This window comes from Sorex araneus, chromosome 2, assembly GCF_027595985.1.
Source record: "Sorex araneus isolate mSorAra2 chromosome 2, mSorAra2.pri, whole genome shotgun sequence".
Lineage (NCBI taxonomy): Eukaryota > Metazoa > Chordata > Mammalia > Eulipotyphla > Soricidae > Sorex > Sorex araneus.
The window spans coordinates 275,123,395-275,148,213 of record NC_073303.1 but is presented as its reverse complement, the minus strand read 5'-3'; the positions used below and the strand labels follow the sequence as shown (position 1 = coordinate 275,148,213).

The 24,819-nt window shown below is 43.4% G+C and overlaps 1 protein-coding gene across 4 annotated transcripts in view; it reads left to right on the top strand.

The window, feature by feature from the left end:
* RASA2 (RAS p21 protein activator 2) overlaps positions 1-24,819 on the top strand; it is a 104,355-nt gene that overhangs the window by 5,273 nt on the left and 74,263 nt on the right. For all 4 annotated transcript variants that reach the window (XM_055126103.1, XM_055126101.1, XM_055126102.1 and 1 more), the window contains exons 2-3: positions 19,504-19,621; positions 22,068-22,171. In XM_055126103.1, the coding sequence (XP_054982078.1) occupies positions 19,504-19,621; positions 22,068-22,171 (222 nt within the window). The remainder of the gene's footprint in view (positions 1-19,503; positions 19,622-22,067; positions 22,172-24,819) is intronic.

Sequence of the window (24,819 nt, the reverse complement as noted above, 5' to 3'; positions counted from 1 at the left end):
GATCACCAAAATTTTTTAGCTAAAAGAATAGACCTTGTATTGATGCAAATGTAAGCATCAGTGAGCTATACATGACACATTTGTTACCACGAACTTAGTTCTAAGAATATCGCTTAATGCCAGGATGACTTTATTGAAATTCTTTAACTTGGTTGAGTTCCCATTTTCCTACTCGTAAAATAAGATATTTGACATCCCTTCAAGCGCTGTCTTTGATTACTGCTTCTCTATTTTTAGCGGGGGCGAGGGGGTAGGTGTGTAGGGGCTCCTGAGCAGTGCAGGGGTCTGGGAGCCCCTCCCTGTCAGTGCTTGTGTCTAGCATTGTGGTGCCTTGAGGGGAGCCGTAAGGTGCCAGGGATTGGACGCAGGGCCTCTCGCACGCCTGGCTGTCCTCTGTGCCATCTCCTCGCAGCCTTCCTGCTTTTAACCTGGAATCATCTGCTGTAAGACAGCGCCTCAGAGGGCTGGAGTGATAGCACAGTGGGTAGGGCGTTTGCCTTGCACACGGCCGACCCAGGTTCAAATCCCAGCATCCCATATGGTCCCCTGAGCATCGCCAGGAGTAATTCCTGAGTGCAGAGCCAGGAGTAACCCCTGTGCATCGCCGGGTGTGACCCAAAAACCAAAAAAAAAAAAAAAAAAAAAGACAGCGCCTCAGAATGTTTACATCTTAATGCATACATGTATTTTTAAGACGTGTATACCTAATTTTAATGTGAGTCATTCTTTTTTAAAATATCAAAGATAACCTTTATATACCTGTATTGCAACAGAGAGAGAGAGAGAGAGAGAGAGCGGGCGAGGGAGGGCAAGAGAGCGAGCTATAGAAGCAGGCTGGGGTGAGTGGGGCAAGGAGGAAAACTGGGGACATTGGTAGTGAGAAATGTGCCCTGGTGAAGGGACAGTGTTGGAACATTGTATGACGGAAACCTAATCATGAACAACTTTATATTTATCTCATGGTGATTCAGTTAAAAGAAAAAATCAAAGATTGTTCAAACCCTAAAAATGCTTTTCTTTCCTGTGACCATTAAATTCTTAAGCAGTACATGATAGATAACCCAGTTTCTCTTAGGCCTTCAGTCCACGAGCATATATATTGGAACTTAGCATAAACTAAGCTGTGAAAGGAAGAAAAATGTCTTTACTAGTTTCTCCTAAAACCCCCACTAGGCAGTAATTGCCTTTAGACACCTGTATGTGTGAAGAAGTCTGGAACAGGCCTTCTGAAACTTCGTATGCTTGTGGCTCTTTTTCACCGGAGAAGTTTTTACTCGGCCCCAGGTATGTAGGTTTATAAAATAGGTATACATATCAAATATTCACGGGCAATCAGTCACAAGTGGATTCACTTTAAAGCCAAGTTCTAAGAAGTTACATAAAACTCCATATGGGGTCATGGCCCAAGCAGTTTAAGACGCTGACGTTTAGGGGTGCAGAGCCGGGAGGTAAAGTGTCTACCTTGTTCTGTCCCCTCGTTTTACAGATGAAGTTCACACCGCGGATGCCTGGGGCCATGCAGTTCAGTGGCCTCATGGATTCAGTTCATACTAAAGGTTCCTTCACCCACATCTGTGAACTATCCAGAAGTAATAAAATATTCCGCTGCCACCTGCACACCCTCATCTGTTCGTTCAGTGCTCTGTGATTCGGGAGATTTGGGGGGTGCGGGGGGAATGAAACTAGGAGAGTGGCCTTAGTGGAGATCCGGCCAGCTCCCTCCTGTTTGTGTCAGTCTGTAACTCAGCTGATTTTAGTCTTGACTGCTTATCAGTGTCAGCTGTGAACTTAAAAAATACTGTTATGTCTGGGCTCTGCCGGAAGCCAGTGGTGAGAGGCCCCCGAAACTGCAGCTGGCACTACTTGGGGCCCATGCAGTGCTGGGGATTGAATTGGGGGCCTCGTGCAAGCCCAGCCTGCACTCCAGCCTGTGGAACCTATGTTTTTTCTTTTGTACACTCAGCGGTCTTGGTTTTAAATATATATATGTGTGTATATATACATATATATATATTATAGCACTGTCTGCACTGTCGTCCTGTTGTTCATCGATTTGCTCAAGCGGGCACCAGTAACGTCTCCATTGTGAGACTTGTTACTGCTTTTGGTATATCGATTACGCCACGGGGAGCTTGCCAGGCTGTGCCGTGTGGGCGGGATAGTCTCGGTAGCTTGCTGGTAGCTCTTTTTTTCTTTTCTCTCTTCGGGTCACACCCAGCGATGCTCCTGGGCTTTTCGAGAGGAATGGAGGAATCAAACCTGGGCTGGCCACGTGCAAGGCAGACGCCCTACCCGCTGTGCTATCGTTCCAGTCCGATGTATATATTTTATATATATATACATATATATAGGAAATTGGGAGCACCCTCACTTAAAAATATGAATAGACTTCACAATAATTCGTCTTGCTAGACTGGAGTTTCTTTAACCTATTCCCTATTATTGTTTAAGGTTGTTTCCAATATTTGTCATTACAAAGATTATGTAAGTAACCTTGTGTCTGTTTTTTTAATATGAGTATGGATATCTATATGTAGGATAAATTTTTAGATGCTAAATTGATGGTATGTTGTCTTTTATTTTGGAATGGCAAAAAATTGCTTTTTATAGAAGTGATGGCAGTTTCCCACCAGCAGTATATGAATGCCTGTTTCCCAACACCCACATAGTGTGTATTTTAAAATTTCTTGATCTTTATAGGTCTTGGAGATGAAAAAGAAACATCTTAATTTATAGTTTTAATTTTGTACTTCTTCTAAATAAAGACTGAACGTCTCTTCATATTTTTAAGTTATTTTTATTCGTGTTTGTGTGTGTATGAGATAGAGAGAGAGAGAGAGAGAGAGAGAGAGAGAGAGAGAGAGAGAGAGAGAGAGCGCTTGTCTATTTTATTCCCTTTGTCCTTTTTTCCCACTGAATTACCAGTCTTATGATTTGTGGGAATACTTGAATTCAGTAAGGAAGTTCACTGTTCTTTTCATGAAAAGATTTTTTAAAGTTTAGATATTTTGGCTGATGCCTGTGTTTCTTGAGAAGTTGATTGTTTGACACATGAGGGCAATCAGTTGTTGGTTTTATCTGCTTATATGTTTGGTTCAGTATAGAGATGGAAAAAGAACCAATGAAAAGATAAGTGAAGACTTAAAATCAGGAATTAAAGACAAACAAGATTGAGAGCTGATCTTTGCAGACTATTTTAACAGAAAATAAAACAGGACAATTTTTTTTTTTTTATGTCAGACCCTGATTTAAAGCTCCTTATGCACACTGATTTGCTTCTCACGGTAACTCTCTACATAGTTATTACCCACATTTTAAGCAGACTCAAAGTGACTGCACTAAGGAATTTGGCCAGGATCAGACAAGCGAGTATAGTTCAGACTGTTGACCAGTGCTCCACTTCTTGCTCGTGATCCTAAACCACTGCACCGTGTTGCCTCTCTGCCTCTCTGCATATCAGAACGCTTCTAAAAATTTATGCAAAAGGGTAGTAAGTTGAGACCAAGTATCATGACGTGAAGACCTAAGTAAGCTTTGCATGTAATCCTGAAATAATCAGCTCAGCTCTTTTTTTTCTTTTCTCTCTTCGGGTCACACCCAGTGATGCTCCTGGCTCTTCGCTCAGGAATTACTCCTGGTGGTGCTGGGGGACCATATGGGATGCCGGGGATCTAACCTGGGTTCAAGCAAACGCCCTACACCACTGTACTATTGCTCCAGCCCTTACAATTTTTTTATGCCAACATTAAATTGTATTGTACAACAATTTCACTGGAAAAGGGTAAATAAGATACTTTGCTTAAAATAAAAAACAGACCAGACTTCATAAGGAAAATTTTGAGTAATAAAGAATATGACTATATATTTCACAGAAGGGTGATACAAAGAATTAGTCAACATAAGAGAATACTTGTGGGGTTGAATAGAAATCAGGGAAATAACATTTTTTTTAAAAAGTCATAGTGTGAAAAAAATAAAATAAAAATGTCAGTGTGAATGGGGTTTAGGGCTTGTTTTGCGGCAGATGTGTACATGTAAGAGAATACTTGTAGGGTTGAATAGGTCGGGGAAATAATTTTTTTTAAAAAAAGTCATAGTGTGAATGGGGTTTAGGGATTGTTGAGGGCCAGCATCTGCCCTGCAAACATGAGGCTGAGGGTTTGATCCCTGGACCATATGGCCTGAACCTCATCCCCAGTCCCTGCCCTTTGGGACCCCCTGGCACCGCACAAAGACATGCGGGCCGCAGTCAAGTGTGCCACCTCCGTCAGCACTGTACACAAGATGTGTGACCCCAGCCTGACTGAGCACCACACCACAAGTGTGAGAAGCACAGCCAAGAGTGTATGTGTGGGTGGAGGGGGGATGCAGGGGGGAGGCAGTCATTGCAGCAAGGAGAAGGAAGGGAAAGATAAAAACATTTCAGTCGCCAGTGTGTGAACAAAGCTTGTTAATTTCAGTGCTTGTTTCCTTCGGATTTAGAGAGCAGGTATTTTCCTCACTGTTGGAGTAACAGCATTCAGCGTTTAATTTCTGCAGTCTATTTATGTATTGTCTGTTTAAAAAAAGAAGTGACTTATAAAAGAATTTGTCACTGTATTAGTTTGAAGATGTAAGAGGTTCTCTTAATTTGTGTTGCCAGAATGTCCTGTCTGGGATCAGAAGTGGGGGGGGGTGGTGGGTAAATAAAATTTCGGGTTAGATATAATGCATGCTGTTCTGTCAAGTGTTGGGGATATTTTTATTCTGACATAATTGCAAAGAAATATCAAATAGTGAAGGAATTTTCCTTCTAAAGAAATGTTTCAAGGGGCTGGAGCAATAGCACAGCAAGTAGGGCCTTTGCCTTGCACGTGGCCGACCCAGGTTCGATTCCCAGCATCCCATAGGGTCCCCCGAGCACCGCCAGGAGTAATTCCTGAGTGCAGAGCCAGGAGTCAGCCCTGAGCATTGCCGGGTGTGACCCAAAAAGAAAAAAAAAGAAATGTTTTAAGAGAAATGTGGTAAAAATGTTGATTTGTCCTTTAAAATATTGTGACACTTGGGACTGCAGTGAGAACACAGAGGTTAAGGCACTTGCCCTGCTGTGTCTGCAGTTTCAGTGGTTTGAATCCCAGCATTACATCCAATTCCGTGAAGCGCCAGGTGTGAGGCAAAAAGCAAACCAGCATATGCCGTAATATCTGTGTGTGTGGTGCAGAACTCAGAGTTTTGAAGTTGGATAGTTTGGTTTTATTTTTATATATATATATATATATATATATATATATATTTTTTTTTTTTTGCTTTTTGGGTCACACCCAGCGATGCTCAGGGGTTACTCCTGGCTTTGCACTCAGGAACTACTCCTGGCGGTGCTTGGGGGACCATATGGGATGCCGGGGATTGAACCCGGGTCGGCCGCGTGCAAGGCAAACGCCCTACCCGCTGTGCTATCGCTCCGGCCCCTTTTTTATATATTTTTTAATTTTTTTGGTTTTTGGGTCACTCCCGACGATGCACAGGGGTTACTCCTGGCTCTTCACTCAGGAATTACCTCTGGCGGTGCTCAGGGGACCATATGGGATGCTGGGATTTGAACCCGGGTCGGCCGCGCGCAAGGCAAACGCCCTACCCGCTGTGCTATCGCTCCAGCCCCGATAGTGTGGTTTTATATGAAATCTTAGTGGGCAGGGGAAAGTGAGCACTAACACATACCCAGGCACTGTGTTTGGGTGCTATGTAAATTAATGTCATTTAATCCTCGTTCCTGAAGAGTCTTACTACTCCTGTCTTAGGAAAGACCCATCCGATTATTTACTCAGGTTTCTCTTTGCTGAGTAAGCCACCTGTTAGATGGTATATTGGAAGGGACACGGGGCACTTTGATTTTTATTAAGAAGCTGATAATTATCCATAAATCACTCATGGTCTCACATAATGCTGTGTCAACAAAATTGCCAGGTTGGAATACTGTGAAAATTTATCTTTAGTGTTGTTGACCCAAAAAAACAGGTTTGCGCTTATGATTGATTCTACTGAAAAATCCACAGACAGACAGACAGACAGACACACACACACACACACACACACACACAGTGGTACACTTCTTTAGATCTTGTGCATTTTATGTTTTTAAATCACTCCCTAGTGATGAGTCCCATTGGGGGTGGGCTAGACTCTGTACTGCTCTCGGGAAATCACATGCGGGCCCAGTGGTGGCCTATCTGTGGGGCTCGTCGTTTGAGCCCCCGTCCGGCGCTGGTTCCTGCCTCTGCTCGCCACACCAGGCACGCCTCACTGGCTCAAGGCTGAGCTCAACTTCGTGTAGATGGAGAAACCAGTGTCCTGTGCCAGGAGTGCTTCCTGTCACTTGTGCTTCAGGGTTTGGTGTGCCACTGAGAAGGGGGATGTAGGGTGCTTATGGTAAAAGCATATGTTGAAAAACTGCACACGTTAAAAAACTGTAGCCGGAAGTGGGCAAGGCAAACCACAGGAAGATCCTGCCCGCAAGTTCGTGACGTCTCTCTTAAGCCCATGGACGCTTCCTGGCAGCACCTTGCGAAACTTGCCTTTTCACGTACTGTAGTTTCCTAACTTCTCGCTGTAGACCAGGCTTCGGGCAGAGGTGGTTAATGTGATAGCAGGATAGGTCGTTGTAATCATCATGCGCATGGCCGGTGGGAAGCAGCTGGCCTCTAATTATATCCTGGAGTGCGGAGATCTCTGAGAGGGTTAATTTGGAAGTCTTGTTGTAGCCTTGATTTGACATCTTTCCGAGAAAGGCGCTTAATAGGTTGTTCAGGTTTTATCGTTTCGTTGTGTTGAACAGCGCTGTCGCCAGCTAGGGGTGCTTGTGACCAAGGCCTTGCGGTGCCAGGGATCAGACCTGGCATGCTTTCTGCCGAGTTCACTCCCTAGTCCTGGTGTGATAACCATGAAATGGTTCTGTGCTCACAGAATTTAGGTTAATTGTTGAAACGGTTCTGACTTCCTGGAGCCCTTTGTCCATTCAGGTGCTTGCTTAGTGGTATTGCTTTGTTTTTCTGCCTCTTGTTAATCGCTGCTCCAGTTTTCCTTGATGAGCCTGGATTAACGAGACTCAGTTATTCCCCGTATCTCTAACCTTTGGGGCCCAGAGAAGTCTCCAGGTCTGTTTTCAGGCAGAAATGTGTATCTGAAGAATCATCTAATGTGTTGATTTTTAAAATCACCAGTGTAATCTTAAAGGTTTGTAGAATCTTGTATTACTGTTGTTAGTTTTTTTTGTTTGTTTGTTTGTTTTCGGATTTGAGCCATCTCTGGCAGTGCCTCGGGCTTTGGTGGACCATGTGGTACCAGGGGTGGAACCCAGGAACCCTGCATGCAAAGTCTGTGCTCCAGCCCTTGAGTTTACGCCTCAGCCCTGTGGATTGTTGTTTTTTTTTTTTTTTAAAAAGAACATATATCATCACTGTGTTTTTTACCAGTCAGTTATTGAATCCTGATCGTTTCTGCGTTAGAAATGAATATCAAATGGTTGTAGATAATATTACATATTGAGAGCATGCTCATTTACCAGCATTTTCTCTCACCTCAGCATCTTCCTCTTTAAGCTTGTAATAGTAGTTTTCCTAATCATATAAAGTGGCTGTGGAAATAGAGGTTGTCTTAGTGTACTTTGTGAGTGTGCATACACTCTTAGTGTGGACTGAAACATGATGAATAGTAATAGTGTAATTACAGTTTTGGTGATGATTTTTGTTTGTTTTGTTATTGTTTTTGTTTTTGAGCATCGTTAGTGCTTGGGACTGACTTCTTGCTCTGTGGAAAGGGATCACTCCTGGCAGCGCCTGGGGGACCCCATGGGATGCTGGAGATTAAACCCAGGTCTGCCTGTGCAAGGCAAGCACCCTCCCCACTGTACTATTGCCCTGACCTCTTAGATGGATCTTGAAATATATATCCAGTTCCTGGAGTGTTCATCATGTGGTCATGTGTAGCTGTGCCTCAGAACGTTCGCAGCCATTGTTGCTATCCCCTTTTAAAGTCTGAAATGTGGGGCTGGAGCAGTAGCACAGCGGGTAGGGCGTTTGCCTTGCACGAGGCTGACCCGGATTCGAATCCCAGCATCCCATATGGTCCCCCTGAGCACCGCCAGGGGTGATTCCTGAGTGCATGAGCCAGGAGTGACCCCTGTGCATCGTCGGTGTGTCCCAAAAAGCAAAAAAATAAAAAATAAAGTTTGAAATGTGCTTGGGAACCTTTGGGCTGTGGGGAACCTAGAAGGTTAATGATTAAGGACCGCAGACTACAGTCCACGGAGACCACAGAGATCAGGTGGGTCGCAGAGCTGGCTAGAGGCTGATGAGATTGAGACGGGCTATGTCCAGATCAGGGATGTAGTTCTGTGGTGAGAGCACCCACCTCTCAAACGTGAGGCTCTGCCTCGGTTTCCTGGCACCGGAAAAGAAAAAAACTATTGGGCTTTTGTGTCTCCACAGCAGTTTTTAACAGATTGGGGGGGATGCTTTTATTTTTTGTTTGCTTACACAAGGTTTCCATGGTGTGCTCAGTGTTTTGTTTTTTTCCTTCTGGAGAGGGGGTCGAGACCAAGAAAGTTTGGGGATCTCTGGTCTATAGTTTCTACCTGAAAGTATGTTATAAGATATTAAATCGGACATACACACTTTTCTTTGAGCCACACCTGGTGATGCCCCAGGACTTATCCCTAACTCTGTGCTCAGGAGTCACTCCCTGCAGTGCTCAGAGAACATGTGGGGATGCCAGAGATCGAACCCAGGCTGGCTGCATGCAAGGCCAGTGCCTTATCTGCTGTACTGCCTCTCCAGCCGCTATTTATTTTTAACTCTTCCAAACCAACAACGGTGAGGCCAGGGGTGTGGCTCCAAAGGCAGAGATCATCTGTGCCTGTATTTGGTCTGTGGTACCGCAGGGCACCCGAGCACTTGTCAGGTGTGGCTCCTACAACAGTTGGGACCCTCCCCAAATGTTACAGCAAACAATATATCTTTGGTTAGCTGACATCCCTGCCCCCACTCCCGCTTTGTAACCTCAGGTACAGTCCGATTCCCTCAGCTTAAGTAGAGTGAGAGAGTGGCCAGGTGCTTCCCCGGGCATTCACTGTAAATGTATTACTTCTGTAATAAAAACCTCATTTAAAAAAATGAGCTCCGTGGGTGTACCCAGTTATAAAATTACAGATTATCTTTAGTCCGGACTGTATGGGTGGGGTGAGAGAATTGTGTACAGATATAATTTTCAGGAATCTCTGACAAGGAAGGGCACCAATAATTACTCTCTGCTGGTGCATGCTCGCCTCTGAACACTGTTGCTTTACCTCAGGTTGTTCTTGCAACAGTCCCGCAGGGTTAGCGGCACCACTTCTCCTGTAGGAAGTTGAAGCCAAGGACAGAAAGATGGGAAGTATATACCTGAGACCGAGATGATTGGTCTCCAGAGCGAATTCATTGAGCTTGAAGGTATTGATTTTCAGTTTTAGGTACACCTTTTATGTTACTGCAAAAATTGAAATTAAACTTTGCAAAGAAATTTGGAAGACCTTTTATCTTGCCATTTGCATCTTCTTATGAATAATTAGATGGAATAATAACATTTAGAATTTACTGTAGGGGCTGGAGTGATAGCACAGTGGGTAGGGCATTTGCCTTCCATGCAGCAGACCTGGGTTCGATTCCCAGCATCCCATATGGTCCCCCGAGTTCCGCCAAGAGTAATTCCTGAGTGCAGAGCCAGGAGTAAACACTGTGCATTGCCGGGTGTGACCCAAAAAGCAAGTAAATAAATAATGAAATTTACTCTAAACAACACCAACGTCTATTATATTTTTACATGATATTTGGTTTCTTCACTCCATTTGTTGGTGACTATAAATGCTCGAGTTCGCGTATTTAGTGTCACTTAGATTCTGTGAATTCCATCTTTATTATTTAGCTTCCATTTTTCTTTTCCTCCCATTGCCATTTAATTGCCTTAGTTTAGGTCCTGTAACTGTCAGAATAATCTTTCTGTACCTTGGTTCTGAAGCTCTGAGTGACCCTTCTTGAAGCCCACTGGATAAACTTAAGACCCGTAGCTTGGCATTCAGTTTCTCTGCTTGAGGCCAGTCCTCCCTCACTGTCTCGGCCCTTCTCAGACCCCTTTTATACTTCGCCAGTTTGTACTATTTCTTACCTCCATCATTTCTTCACAATGTGCCTTTCTTCTGGAATATTATCCGGCCCTTGTTTCTATGCTTTGAAAAATTGTTCGGAATTGTTTTATGAAGCTCAAGTGAAGTGGTGTGTATGAAGTCCCTATAAATCATTTGCTGTGTGTAGGTTTTGTAGGGACTTCCTCAGTAAATTGTAGGTATTATTATGTTTGGTCTTTTTTCTCACCCTCTTTAAAAATGATATTCTTGTCCAGGACTTTGGTCCTTCACAACTTTTTTGGGGGGTTGATCTCACAAGGATTTTTGGTGTCTAACCCCGAATCTTAGGTATTTGGTATAGAAAGGGGTCTCTCTGGTCTCTTAGGATGTCCTAAATTTCAGGAAGGGGACTGCCTGTCACTTTCTCGAACTCTTGCTGTGCAGAGTTTGGGAGTGGAAAAGAAGTGGTCGGGGGTGGCTCAAATCCCTGCCGCCTTATGCCCCCGTCATCTCAGGACTGGCCACCATACAGAGTGCTTCCCCACCGTAAAGGACGAAAACCCAAAAAACCCGAGCTGAATGGGATGACGACAGCTTTTGGAATCTGATTTTTGTCCAGCCGTGTTTTATTTTATTCTGTTTTGTTGCTCTTCCAGCTAGAAAAGGGATTACTCTGCTCTTTGGGAAAAGGTCTAGGACTGTCTGCGAGCACCCGGCTCCTGGGTAATCGCCTCTTACTCCCCCGGCCAAGGTCTCTTTCAGGAGGACCTGTGGAAACAAACCCCAACCTGTGAATGAAGATGGCCAGGCATGTCTCCCACACGTCCACAGAGCTTCTGCGCGCCACAGCATGTCTGAAAGCATCACACTAGAATCTCTCTCTCCCGTGCAGTCTTATTCCCCAGGCCAAGGGTTAGATCTTGGGACACCTGAGTCTTAGTACCAGTCAGATTTTTTTTTTTTTTTTTGCTTTTTGGTCACACCCGGGGATGCACAGGGCTCACTCCTGGCTCATGCACTCAGGAATTACCCCTGGCGGTGCTCAGGGGACCATATGGGATGCTGGGATTCGAACCCGGGTCGGCCGCGTGCGAGACAAACGCCCTACCCGCTGTGCTACCGCTCCAGCCCCACCAGTCAGATTCATGTGGTAGGAGCTGGACTTTGTTTTGTTAAGCTGACTGACTTCTCAGTTTTGATTCAGAGTAATGTTTTTCTGCTTGGTCTAAATTGCTTACCTTTTTGCCAATGGCTAAGGCCGATTCTGATTTCTAGAAAATGTTTATTTACCCATCTTCAGCAACTTAGGCCCCTGTTACCTTCTTTAATGGAACCTCTCCCATAGCCATTTCCTGTGTCATTCCAGCCTGACACCCACACCATTTGTTTTTACTTCCTTATTTATTGTTTGTCTCTCCGGCTGGCTTAGCTCACGGGAATTACATACAGACTTTGGCTTTTCTATTTTATTCCTCATTTCTTGGAACTCAGTAAATACTTGCATTTCAGATATTGATGTGAATTTTAGCGTTGGTTTGTTTATCTTCAGGATATTTCTGTATTAACAGTGTGAAACTTCTTACGTTTAATGCTTTTGGTAGCTGTGCAAGAAAACTTATTTTTTAACTCTTGGAGTTTAGATCAGCTTCTATCAACTGAGAGAAAGCTTATATTCATCTTTATAATTTGCGATGTGTTTATTTATAGTTAACGTTTTAAACACACACACATATATGTATTCAGTAGATACTTTCCTTTCATAAGCTGAGCATGGACAGGTTGGTCCTTTACCTCAAGAAATGTGTGGTTCAATGATGAGAAATCCAGCCCTCGAGCGCGCTGCTTCCTTTCCATCTTGACTCAAGATGAGGGGAACAGGGTAGTTCATCCTTCGCCGCCTCCTTCTTTTCTCAGTGGGCTTCGCAGTCCTTCGGCTTTCTCAGTGCCGCGTCTTGCTCCCGAGTGTGAGCTCTGTGGCAGGCAGGTGTGCTTGCACCCCGGGATGTGTGTGTGCGTCTGGGAGGCCGGGAGACGTTGGCGTACACACACCGCTCTCCTCCCGCATCTCCAGGATGCCTAGACACAAGCTCTTAGTTTTCATGGACCCTGTTTCTCTCCCCTGCCCACGTTCAGAATGCCTGGAGTCCTGTCTCAGAATCCATGCGCCCCGAGACCCCCTTCTCTCTGAACTGCCTCTGAGCTCCTCTCCTGCTGGCATCCTTCCCCTTTTTGCAGAGATTATTTGAGAACAGGTTAGATCATGCCCTTCTTCTCAAAATCTTTTCTCAAATTTCTCTCTTCACCAAGAAGGACAACAACAATCCGAAGACTTGATATTGGTTTTAAAAAACCCCATTTATCCTGTCTCCTTCCCCCTCCTACCTCATGGCTTACTCTTTGTTCCCTTTCGCTCTGCTTGTACTTTTTTTGGGGGGAGGGGGTGTTATTTTTGGGCCACGCTTGGCAGTGCTCAGGGCTTACTCCTGGTTTTGTGCTCTGTGGTGCTTGGGTGATCAAGTTGGGTGCTGGGATTGAACCCGGGTCTGCCACGTGCAAGGCAGATGTCCTGCCCGCTGTGCAGTCTCTCCAGCCCCTGTACTTATGCTGTTTCAGTCGCGCCCGCGGGTAGCTGCTAAGCGCGTTCCCTCATTGTCCCTCTTCTCCTGTCTGCTCTTAGAGAGAGGCCTTCGCAGCCACCCTCTGTGAAACACTGTCGCTCTCTTTCCTCTCCACCCTCCGGGCCTCACCCTCCCTACCTCTTCACCCTATTTTGTGTTCTTCCATGGTAATCAATATTTGTTTTTTCCATGGCTATACATAGGGACTTAGTACTGTAGCGTTTCTGCTGTTTGCCTTTCCTGCCTAGACTGTACGGTGGCTTCCGGTGCAGAGACCCATTTTCCTATATGGTTATATGTCCCTACCTTGTTGGAGGTACTTAATAAATGAAATCAGGTAGGCTTGGGTTACTTTAGAAGCACTTGTAGGATGTAGTAGAAAACTAGAGGCAAGAGTGGAGTGGCTTCTAGAAATGGGGGAAGACTGCAAAAAAAGGTGCCCTGAAGCAGAGCTTTTTGGGGTGCGGGGCTGCGGGGGAGGTGAGGGGAAGCAGGTGAGGACATTTCTATACAGCAAAAATAGCGTTGTGGACACAGACCCGAGAGAACAGAGTGTTCAGGGAACCCAGAGTACAGCACTGCTGGAGCATGACCTGAGGGAGGGTAAAGATTAAGTGACTGAGGCTGAGTGTGGAGGAGAGGGTGCCAGGTCACGAAGGCTTTGTATGCCACGCGAAGCGAGCTTGAGATTTTATCCTACAGGCTGAGCGATGGTAGGCATGGCGGAGCTGCTGCAGATGCCTGAGCAAGGTGTGAGCTCTCGCTCGCATCTCTGTCTGGAGCCGCGCCTGAGGAATGGGGTCACAGCTGAACACTGCATTGGCCTTAAGAGATGGCTCTTGTTGCCAGGGAAGTGTGACGCCAGTTCCTACCACAGGAATGGGCAAGAGGCAAGTTCACGAGGAGATAAAACTGTGTGTAGGATGAAGGTCTTCTTGGCACACTTGTAGTTCATTTTTGATGGAGAAGAAATGCCCATCTCTGAAAATCCTAGTTGTAGACATTTCCCCCCCACCCCGTGTGTAGTTGATAATGTTATAAGCCCTCGTGAAGACTAGCAAAGTTCTGAGGAATTACTAATCCAACAGGAAGTGGTTGATGGCTGTCGCCTTTCTTCCTAGAACAGTGGTTTTAACAACTCTGTGCCTCTTGAACTGGACCCCTTGTTGAAGGGAGTAGTCACAGTCTTTATTTTTATTTGTTTATTTATTTTGCTTTTTTGGGTCTCACCAGGCGATACACAGGCGTTACTCCTGGCGGTGCTCAGGGGACCATATGGGATGCTGGAATTCGAACCCGGGTTGGCCATGTGCAAGGCAAATGCCCTACCCGCTATGTTATTGCTTCAGCCCTGGAGTAGTGACAGTCTTCAACAGAACCCCTGCGGCTGGATGTGGGGCCCTACAGCTAGCTGTGAGGCCAATCCAGTTACCTCTCTGGAACAAATTGCTGCCATTGCAGATTGCTGTACTCTGTTGTGATATTTTTTTAAAGGAGACAAAAAGTCTTCAAGGCGCAGAGAGACAGTACAGCAGATAAGGCCTTGCATGTGGCTGCTCTGGGTTTGATCCTCAGCACCACCTATGGCCCCTGGGCCCCCCAGAGTGCCGCCTGCGCAGAGCAGAGCGCCAGGGGAAGCCCTGAGCACCACTGGGTGGAGCCCAAAAACCAAAACCAAAACATACTCAGGTGTTGCCACAGTTAATGAAATGTTTCCCTTGAAATCAGGTTGGACAGATTTAAAGATCCATTCATCTCCATTTCACAAGTTGAAGTATTTACCTTGTGTGTTGTGCTGTGTAGTTCACTGAGAGAGCAATAAAAGTAATTTTTAGTGTCAGATTGCTTTATATAATTTCTCAGTCTACACTCCATCCCAAAACCCACATCCAGCTGACAGGTATTGCAAACTCTGATGACCATTAATGTGAAGTGGAATTTTGTTAATTGTTAGAAATTTTTCAAATTGTTAGAAAGTAATTGGGGGTGAGGGATGGCTGGGGTTTAGTTACAGAATCAACTATTGTTTAAACAAAGAGATTTAATTAGGATTTTTTAAGTGTTTTATAGACTCTAGAGAGGAGTGTAGAAACGGACTTTTGACTTTCAGGACTTCTGATTTGAAAGCCCCATTTTGCAGTGGGACTAAGGGAGGTTTAGAAGTTTCTTGAGATCAGAAGCGCTCCAGCCTTTCAAATGCATCGTTAGCATTTTGTTGTAAGCCGTAATGTAGACTAGAAAAGTTGTCCGCGAGTGCCAGTTACTCAGCCGAGTTGGAAAGCTGTAATTTTTAACTCTCATCTTAGGCCTCGCCACCTCTGCGTTACCAGCTATCTTGCCTCTGTTAGCAAACGGCCCCCGCGTTTATCAGTAGGCTGCGGCGGCTGCTGCTGCTCCCAGCGCAGAGCCTTGCCTGCCACAGACCGTGACAGCGGGACTCTTGGTGTCCCTCATCGCATCAGTGAAACCGGGGGCCCGATACAGGAACTTGTGCCAGTGCTGCTCTAGGTTTAGTTTTGTCCAGTGTACTTGCTCACATATATTCTGTAATAATTAGAAAGAGTCTCTCCACAGAAATGCACACGCAAGACGAGATCAAAAGACAAGAATTCTCCTGTCGGGGCTGGAGAGATAGCACTGCGGGTAGGGCGTTTGCCTTGCACGCGGCCGACCCGGGTTCAAATCCCAGCATCCCATATGGTCCCCTGAGCACGGCCAGGGGTGGTTCCTGAGTGCAGAGCCAGGAGTAACCCCTGTGCATCGCTAGGTGTGACCCAAAAAGCAAAAAAAAAAAAAAAAATTCTCCTGTCTTTTTGTATAGCTTGATGTACAGTGTGTGCTGTTACAGTAACCTCCTTCTGCTCAGAGATTATAATGGGTACATTATTTTTGTTACCCCTTCACTTATTTCTTCATTTTTGCATTTTTTTAAATAAACGTCATTATTTTGGTCAGTGCTGCTTATAAAGTCTCAAGTAATCTCTCCTGTTGTGTGAATTATAGTTTATAATCCCGATGGTTGATTTAATTAACATTTGTGTGATGAGCAGAGCATTGATTACAGGAATTCACTTTCAATATAATTTATTTTAACATTAAAGATAGTACAGGATGTGATGATTTTTCTTATAGACATGGTAGGGCATATTTCTGTTACATAGAACTAAATTTATTCTAGTTAGATATCTGATAATTATTGGCATCTGCATATGAAATAATCCCATTGACTCCATGCTAAAAAGTAGTAGGTTATGTGTTCACTTCACTGTCCACTAGTATAGTTTTTTCACACTGCGTTATATAAGTGAAACAAGAACATGTTCAAAGGTAGGGATTTGCTGTTACAAATTCTCCTGGACTGGAGCGATAGCACACCGGGGAGGGCATTTGCGTTGCACTCGGCCAACCCGTGTTCAATTCCTCTGTCCCTCTCGGAGAGCCCGACAAGCTACGGAGAGTATCCCGCCCACACGGCAGAGCCTAGTAAGCTACCTATGGTGTATTCGATATGCCAAAAACAATAACAACAAGTCTCAATGGAGATGTTACTGGTGTCTGCTTAAGCAAATCACTGAACAATGGGATAACAGTGCTACAGTGCTTGTTAAATATGGGGCATATTTCTTATGCCGAAATCATACTTATTTACATTCCAGGTCCTGTAAAGTAACTTAGTTGTATGTGGGGTCTGCTTTAAAAAAATTTTTTTTAAATATCTCCTCTGGATTATACACAAAGGAGGTATCAGAATATGAGAGATAGAGAAGAGAGATTCAGAAAGAATGAATGTGGGGTTGCTATGCAGTACCTTGGAAGGAGGTGTAGGGAGGAGAAGGGGAGAGAGCGCGCGGGTCATGGAGGAGACTGACTCAGAGGCCAGACATCTGGTCTTTGGAGGAAGAAGAGAAAGGATGGACACAAGTTCAAATGCATATATATTATTTCCCGGTTAGACAACTGATTTATTTGTAAAGGCCAGCCCATCTTAGGCAACTTTTGGATCATTTAAAATGTTAGATTCCTTGGTTCTGACTCAAGATGCACATAAATATGTTTACTCTGATCAACTCAGTGACAAACATAATAACAAAGAGTATCTTGCTGGTGCCTTCCCATTAATTTTCTTCATTTAAAAACAAACAAAAACCAAAAACATGTTTATTGTTGAGTTTTTAGTAGATCGTATCAAATTTTGTATTAAGTTCTTAAAATGTACTGACTGAATTGCTTCAAGTGTTCTTTTTGTTTTGTTTTTGTGTTTTTACCACACCTGGCTGTGCTCAGAGCTTACTCCTGGCTCTCTGCTCTCAGGACTTCATGTGTCACTGGGAATCGAACCTGGGTCAGTAGCATGCAAGATAAGCACCGCAGTTAGTCTCTGTACTAGCTGTCAAGCACTTTGAAGTGTGCTCTAGTTTTAAATATGATAAGTAGAGAGAGATCGAGTTTGTTTGGCCCCAATGCTCAGTGATTTATTGACCTGAAGTTCCTGAGCCCCTCAGTAGCAGAGGTGAGAGGAACGTTGGTTTCGTGATTTGTGGTCTTTCCCTTCAGACAACTGTTTTGCTTTTCTGACTTATCACTGGTGTCTAATTTCAGTACCTCCGCTTTTGGTGTCCTTTTGGCTCGAGAGTATCCCATTAAAACTGCAAAACTAGACTTACTGGCTTCTTCTGTGTTAGTTCAAATATTTGTCAAGTGTCTCCTTACTATATGATGGTCATTATTTTAGATGGTGAAGGTCAACAAGTTCTCAGGCCAAAAGCTGAGTGGAGAGGGTTAAAGAATGCACGGAAGGTGAGGGCAGATTCCCTGGGAAAATTTCACCATGAGAGTCCAGAAATGAGAAATGGGGAGGTACCGAGAACTGAGAGGAAAATGCATGCTGTTAGAGGAAGGAGGGATTCGCTGTGGAGGCAGGTCGTTGTGGGGGGGCCCTTGGGATCGGGGGGAGCATGAGTCAGGGATCGCTCTTCACAGGCAGCGGCAAGGTCGCGTCCTCTAGCCTGCCGTGCCCCTGACACAGAGCTCGTCCCCTCTCTCTGACTCCTTTGGGCCACATTGATCCAGCTTCCTTTCCGAATCACAATTTTTATTAAATTTTTAATTGTCGTAACTTGATTTGTCCAAGTTTAATATGTGTGTTTCCAGCTGAATCACCACGCTCCCCCAAGTGCCGGACACCCTCCGCACGAGTCCTGGCTTCTCCCTCCCAGCCCTCTCTCCTCCCCTCTCCGCCGCCCTCGTCGGTAATCTCAGTTCTGTTGTCGGAGTTCAAGTGTTTGTTTTCACTGGATACTGTGGATTTCCTATTTCACTGTTCCGTGTACGAGTGAGGACATCTGGCAGTCTGTCTCCCCTCGGACCGTCTTTGCTTAGCAGGATACCCCCTGGTTCCGTCCAGCTTGTGGCAGGAGACAAGGTTTCCTCCTGCAGCTGAGTACTGTGCACTGTGTAGACTGCGGCTTCCTTATTACTCATCTGTTGTTGGGCGCTTGGGCCGTTGCCAGGCCATGGCTCTTGTGAATAGTGCTGCAGTGAACATCGTTGGGCACGTATCTTTTTTGAGTTAATGTTTTTGTATTCTTGAGGTTGGTGCCAAGGAGTGGGTATTGCTGGATCCTATGGTAGTTCTGTTTGAGAAGCCTCCGTAGTGTCTTCCAAAGAGGCTAGCCCAGTGGAGGGCCCCACCAGCAGCGAATGAAGTTTCCTTTTTCTCGACATCCCCACTAATGCTGGTTGTTCTGGGATTTTTTCCTACAGGGCATTCTTACTGGTTTGAAGTATCTAATCACTCCTTCTCTTTTGTGTAGGGGCGCACACCTGGCTCTGCTGAGGGCTTATGCCTGGCTCTGCACTCAGTGATAACTCCTGGCAGTGCTCTGGGAATCATATGTCGTTCTGGGGATTGAGCTCCGGTCGATTTTGTGCAAGGCAAACATCTTATCACTCTACTAGCTCTTGGCCCCATCTAGTCACTCCTTTTAAAAAATTTATTTTTCATGTGGCAACATTGACTTGCAAGAGTGCAAATGTTTGGGTGAGAGGTAGTACAGTGGGTGGAGCGTTTGCTCTGCAGGTCGCTGACCCTGCTTCAATCCCTGGCAACCCATGTTGTTCCCTGAGCCCCACCAGGAGTGATTCCCTGAGCGCATAGCCAGGAGTAACCCCTGAATATCACCAGGTGTGGCCCAACCCCTGCCCGCCCCTCCCCCTGAAGAGAGCAAATGTTTGTGTTTTAGAGGCCCAGTGTTATATGCCATGCCAGTCACCGGAGAGCCAATATTCACCCACCATACATTAGACTCTTAGCTCACGCCGCCTCTGCTTAGTAACCTCAGTTCTGTGGTCAGGGACTGGGGTTTGTTTGAATTGGATATTTGTTTGTTCTCTAGCTTTGTTTTTTCATATCTCACTTATGAATGAGATCATCTGGTATTTCTCCTGTTGACTTACTTCTCTTAGCACGACACCCTCCATGTTTGCTGTAGAAAAAGGCAAAATATTTAACCTTTCCTTAGAATTGAGTAGTACCCCGGGGTGCATATATGCCGTATCTTCTGTAGCTACTCCTCTGTCACTAGGCACTTGAGCTATTTTCAGATATTAGCTATGGTAATGGTTCTGCAATGAAAACAAGTGTCTGTCTTTTCAAATTTATGTTTTAATAGTTTTTGTAAGCCCTATTATTTGTTTTTTGCACTTGACGCAACTGGTGATACATAATACTAATTTTAATATTTTTACCAATAGGTGAAGCGAAAAATTTACTGCCATATCTTGGACCCAACAAAATGAGAGATTGTTTCTGCACCATAAATTTGGACCAGGAAGAAGTTTATCGTACACAAGTTGTTGAAAAGTCTTTAAGGTTCGTAAAAAAATGTGATAAGTTATGATACAAATGTATATTGTGTATATTGATTAACACATTTTATGCATTTTTCAGACTAATCAGGAAGATTTCACTCATTCAAAGTGCTATTTTTCTTTTACATTCTGAATTTATTTTTTAAGTTACCAAGTCTCAGATTCTAACTGAATCCTACTGTTAACGGAGTCAGACTAACTCCCGTATGCTTGATTCCTTCACCAAATTGTCCACTGCTTCCTAAGCAGCCTGGTCAATCTTGGCACTGTTTTGACGCGTAGAAAGCTGCTTTCATTTAGTCGATTAAAGTCTATCAAACTGAGAACCTTCTTTATGCCAGAATTTGCTGGATGCTGTTTGTTCATACATCCACGAGAACAAGATAGACACAGAGCTTGCTTTGATGTGGCTTTTCATAGCCTCAAAATGTGTTTTCCTCTTAATTGCTTCTAATTCTCTCACTTGACTTTTTGGAGTTCGAGCATATTTCACATGACACTCTGCAAGTTTTTGAAAACAGCTATCACGTACTTCCGCTTCTTTTCTCAGCTTAATTTCGTACACTGTGTGAATCTTTGTGGAAGTACATAATTATTCTCTGAAAAATAAATTACTTCTTGGCTATTCAAGTCATCTAATGAAGTAGTTTCTCGTAAGGACTTTCTCATCTTTTCAGACTGTAGTAGCACTTTGGGCAACATCATACTAAACCCTTGTTGATAACACTGAAGTGTGCCCCCTTGCTCTGTAACAGTGTTTGTGACAGAATTCTCATGCAGAGAGCTGTGGTTTCAAGGAAGAATGTGTCTGGCCCAGAGATCGGTTTTAAATCCAGGTTCTGGGGTTGGAGGTCATGATTCAGGCTAATTATAAAATGTTTCAGGTAGTTATTTGGTACACTTGCACTTTTTTCTCTATGTTTGTCTTTTTTTTTTCCCCTGTAGCTTTTCTTCATGTGTCTCTTTCAGTATATATAATTTCAAATACCTCTTAAGTTTTTTCTAGAAGAGGCTTCGTATAAAAGCTGAAAATACTTTAATATCCCCAAAGACTTTGAAGTTAATACTCTTCAAAGGTTTACTTGTAAATCACCTGTCCCTGTAGTGGAATTCTGGTGTTGTCGTTATTGTTTGAGACACCGAAGGACTGCATAACTGCTGTACATAATAACATTAGAGGCGGATTTTAGATGGGATGCCTGAAGCTTTCTGAATCCCACTTATTGGTGTACATAGATTTCATATCATACAATAATCAGTCATACCTAAAGCTAACTAGTCATTATATGTAAATTGAATACTTATGGCTATTATGTATAGCTTTATAAATGCATTACTAAAATCTACCTACTAAAAGAACAAAACCAAATATGCTTTTATAATAGTAATAACTATTATTATTATTAATTTGGATATTTGGGCCACACCTGGCGGTGTCAGGGGTTACTCCTGGCTCTGCACTCAGGAGTTATTCCTGGTAGTGTGTAGGGGGCCATAATGGGAAGCCGAGGATCAAACTCAGGTTTGCAAGGCAAACGTCCTCCCCACTGTATTACGACTCTCACTCAGTTTTTTAATTTTTTGTTTTTATCTTTTTGGGTTTTGGGTCATACCCAGCTTAGAACTTAATCCTGGCTCTGTCTCAGGCATCACTTCTGGCTGATGTTTGGTCAGTCCTGTGCAAGGCAAGCCCCTAATCCCTGTGCTATCACTCGGACCCTTATAAGTGACATTTTTAAGTATCCATTTGTTCTTTAAACATTCCGGGGGGCGGGGTGATGGGGGGCGTAGAGCGATAATACAGCAGGTAGGATGTTTGCCTTGCATGCAGCTGACCCAGGTTATATCCCCAGCATCCCATATGGTCCCCCGAGCACTGCCAGAAGTAATTCCTGAGAGCAGAGCCAGGAGTAACCCCTGAGCATCACCAGGTGTGACCCTCCCAAAAAAATAAAATAAACATTCTCAGGAAAGAGATACTTTGTTTACAAACATTTTAGAGATTTGTGTATTTATAATATTTTATACATTATAACTTTACACTATCAAAATGGCATTCTTAAAGTAAATTTATATAAATTTTCTGTTTCATAGGAGTAAATCTTAGCAGCTTGGGAATTAGCAAAGGTTTCATAGATTGTTCAAAGCACTACTCATAAAAGAGGAACATTAATAAACTAGATTTGAGCATTTGAGCTGTCTGTTCTTCAATAAACACTCAAGAAAATGAAATGGTTGAGAAAGTATATTCTGATAGAAAACAACACTATTAGAAGATAAATTCTCTGAAGCACTCAACAAATAGTTGAGAAGGTACAATCACATTTCACAAAAGAAGGTGTATGATTGGTCACAAAGCATATAGAAAGATATTCAGCATTTTAAATGATGTCATTTGAGAATTCTGTTGAATTTAAATTTCATGAATTTTTCCCATTTCTCTCTAGCCCATTTTTCAGTGAAGACTTTTACTTTGAGATTCCAAGAACTTTCCAGTATTTGTCTTTCTATGTTTATGATAAGAATGTTTTACAAAGAGATCTTCGTATAGGTATGTACTGTTCAGAATTCTCTTTGACCACAATATGAGTATATATGTATATTTTTTTCTCTAAGTATGAAATGTTGAAAACAGTAGATTTATGTGTCAGTATGTCTCATTGTGCTTAACAGACTCCGTGTTCCTTAGAGGATCTGATTTTTAAGTACTCTTCTTATAGATAATGCATCCTCAAGAAAGTGTGTTTCAGTGCTGTGTGTTTGGGCAGTAGTTTCCGTAGGGTTCATTATTTCTTGCTTCTCAGCTTGTTTTAATTTCTAGATTTTTCTAGTTGAGTATGATACTTACAAGGGCGTGGACTATTATAGAGCTTTTATTTCGTAAATTGACAACTATTTGTTGAGTGCTTCAGAGAATTTTTTTGATTTGGTTTTTCTTTTGGTGCCACACCTGGGAAGTGCTCAGGGATTACACATGGCACTTTGCTCAGGGTCACTCCTGGTGATGCTTGGGGGACCGTTTGTGGTGCCAGGGGTCGAACCTGACCCAGCCGCATGCAAGGCAAGCACCCTACCTGCTCTGCTGTCTCGCTGGCCCCGTGTTTTGTTTTTCTCTTCAGATGTCTGTGGGCAGTAGACTAGGGCACAGCTCACCATCCGCGTGGGATCTCATCTGTGGACTTTGCAGCACTGCCTCTCTATTGTACTATAGGCTGACGTCTGTAATTTACATGTCTAGCCCTCTCCCTTTTGTGTCCTGAATGTATCATCCCCTTTTCTCCTCTGTGGTTTGAAATATCCGCAAGTCTGCTGCAATTTAAATAAGTAAGCTTTGACTCTGTTCTCAGCTACCGTCTCATTTATTTCTCCTTTTGCTGTCAAATTCCTTAACAAATTCAGTACTCTTCTGCACATCATTTTTTCTTATTTAAGTCTGTTATCTGGTTTTACATATTTGTGATAAACCTTTTTAGAATATTGCCAAAATTATATCATAGTAAGCCAAATAATCCTGTGAAACACTATGGGTTTTCTTAATTATAAGATTGTTACATGTTCTTCATAACCAGTAGTGATTTCCGGAGAACAGCTACAATTATTCTTCCCATGCATTGATAGCATTACATTGTACTTGTTGCTACTCAGTTTTTACCTTTTTCACTTAGTGTCATCCAGTGATCCTTTCTCTGTATCATCAGATAGTTTTCAAAAATATTTATCTTATAGTAATCTTTGTATAAATGTATTGTTTTAACCAGTTCTTCGTTGAACATTTATTTTTGTAGATATTTGGTATTACAGTGCTATAAAATTTTTTCACTTATCTTTTTCTCTAAGTCTTAAATTTTATTTTCATAAGGTTGTTCACATTGATTGCATTCAATATTTCAGCACCAATCCCACCACCATTACATCTTCCCACCATTATTTCGAGTTTTTCCACCATCATTCAAGCCTGACTGCCACAGGCAGATGCTAGATACTTTGTTTTCTATTGTTTGTTATGAATATCATGAGAGGTTGTGTGGCCACAAAAGTGGCTGCGCGCTCCTGGGATTCTACAATTATTAATGATTGGTGTCCAGAGACATCTCTGTAGGGAGCTAGTCCATTTTGATCCATTTATCTTTTTCTTAGGATGAATTCTTAGAATTAAAAAATGAATCAAATAGTATGAATGTTCTTCAGTATATACTGTGGTCTTCTACGTATATTTTTACACTGACTCCCCTTAGCACCACCATATTACTCAATTTATATTTCATTAGATGAAGAATGAGGATAATCTTTCCTGCCTACAGCCTTCTCTTTATGTGTAGATGTTTGGGGTAGTTGGGGATCCAGTCCCCTGAGCTACATTCCTAGCCCTTCCTGATCATTCTTAAATGTTGTTGTTGAAAAAAAAAATTAGAGTTTGATTGGTAAAAAGTAGTTTTTATTTTAATTTGTAGTTTTCTGTCAGTGAATTTGGGGGATTTTCAGATATTTCTTGGTTATCATTTTTCTTCTGAAATTAGTTATTCATTCTTTTGCCCACTTTTAGGTAGAGTTTTATATATTTGTTTTGTTTGGGGGCCACACCCAGTGATGCTTATGGCTTTCTCCTGACGCTGCATTCAGGACTCATTCCTGGCAAGTTTGGGGTAATACATGGGTTACTGGGGATTGAACCTGGATTGGCCACACACAAGAAGAGCCTTACCCACCGTACTATCATCCCGGCCCTGGGGTTATCTTTCCGTATGCATCACTGTTAAGTGTACTAACTTTTGTCAGTTATGGACTTTACAATTTTCCTTTCCTAAGGGACAAGTTTCTTAGTTTTCAGTCCTCGCCTACCTCTGCTGGCTTATTCTGCTTTGTCGGAGCTGAGGGAATGAGCTTAAAGACAGTATTTTCGTAGTCGGTGTGTTCTACCTTCTTTACGTGTTTGCAGCCTCTTTAGTCTTTCTAACCCTTAATTATAGCTCACCTCGGAAGTTCCATTCTCAGTTCCACTAAAACATTTTTAAACACTTCTTTGGAGCCAGCCAGGGACAGAATGCTAATATTAGCAGATTCAGGTTGCTCCCAGAGAGGTACTCTGGTACTCTCGTTATTAACGTGACCTACAGTCTGTGCTGGAGGTTTGCACCGAGTACTGGGAGCACTGAAAGGAGAACAGTTCCGTTTGGTTTCAGGTGCAGTTAACAGGGACTG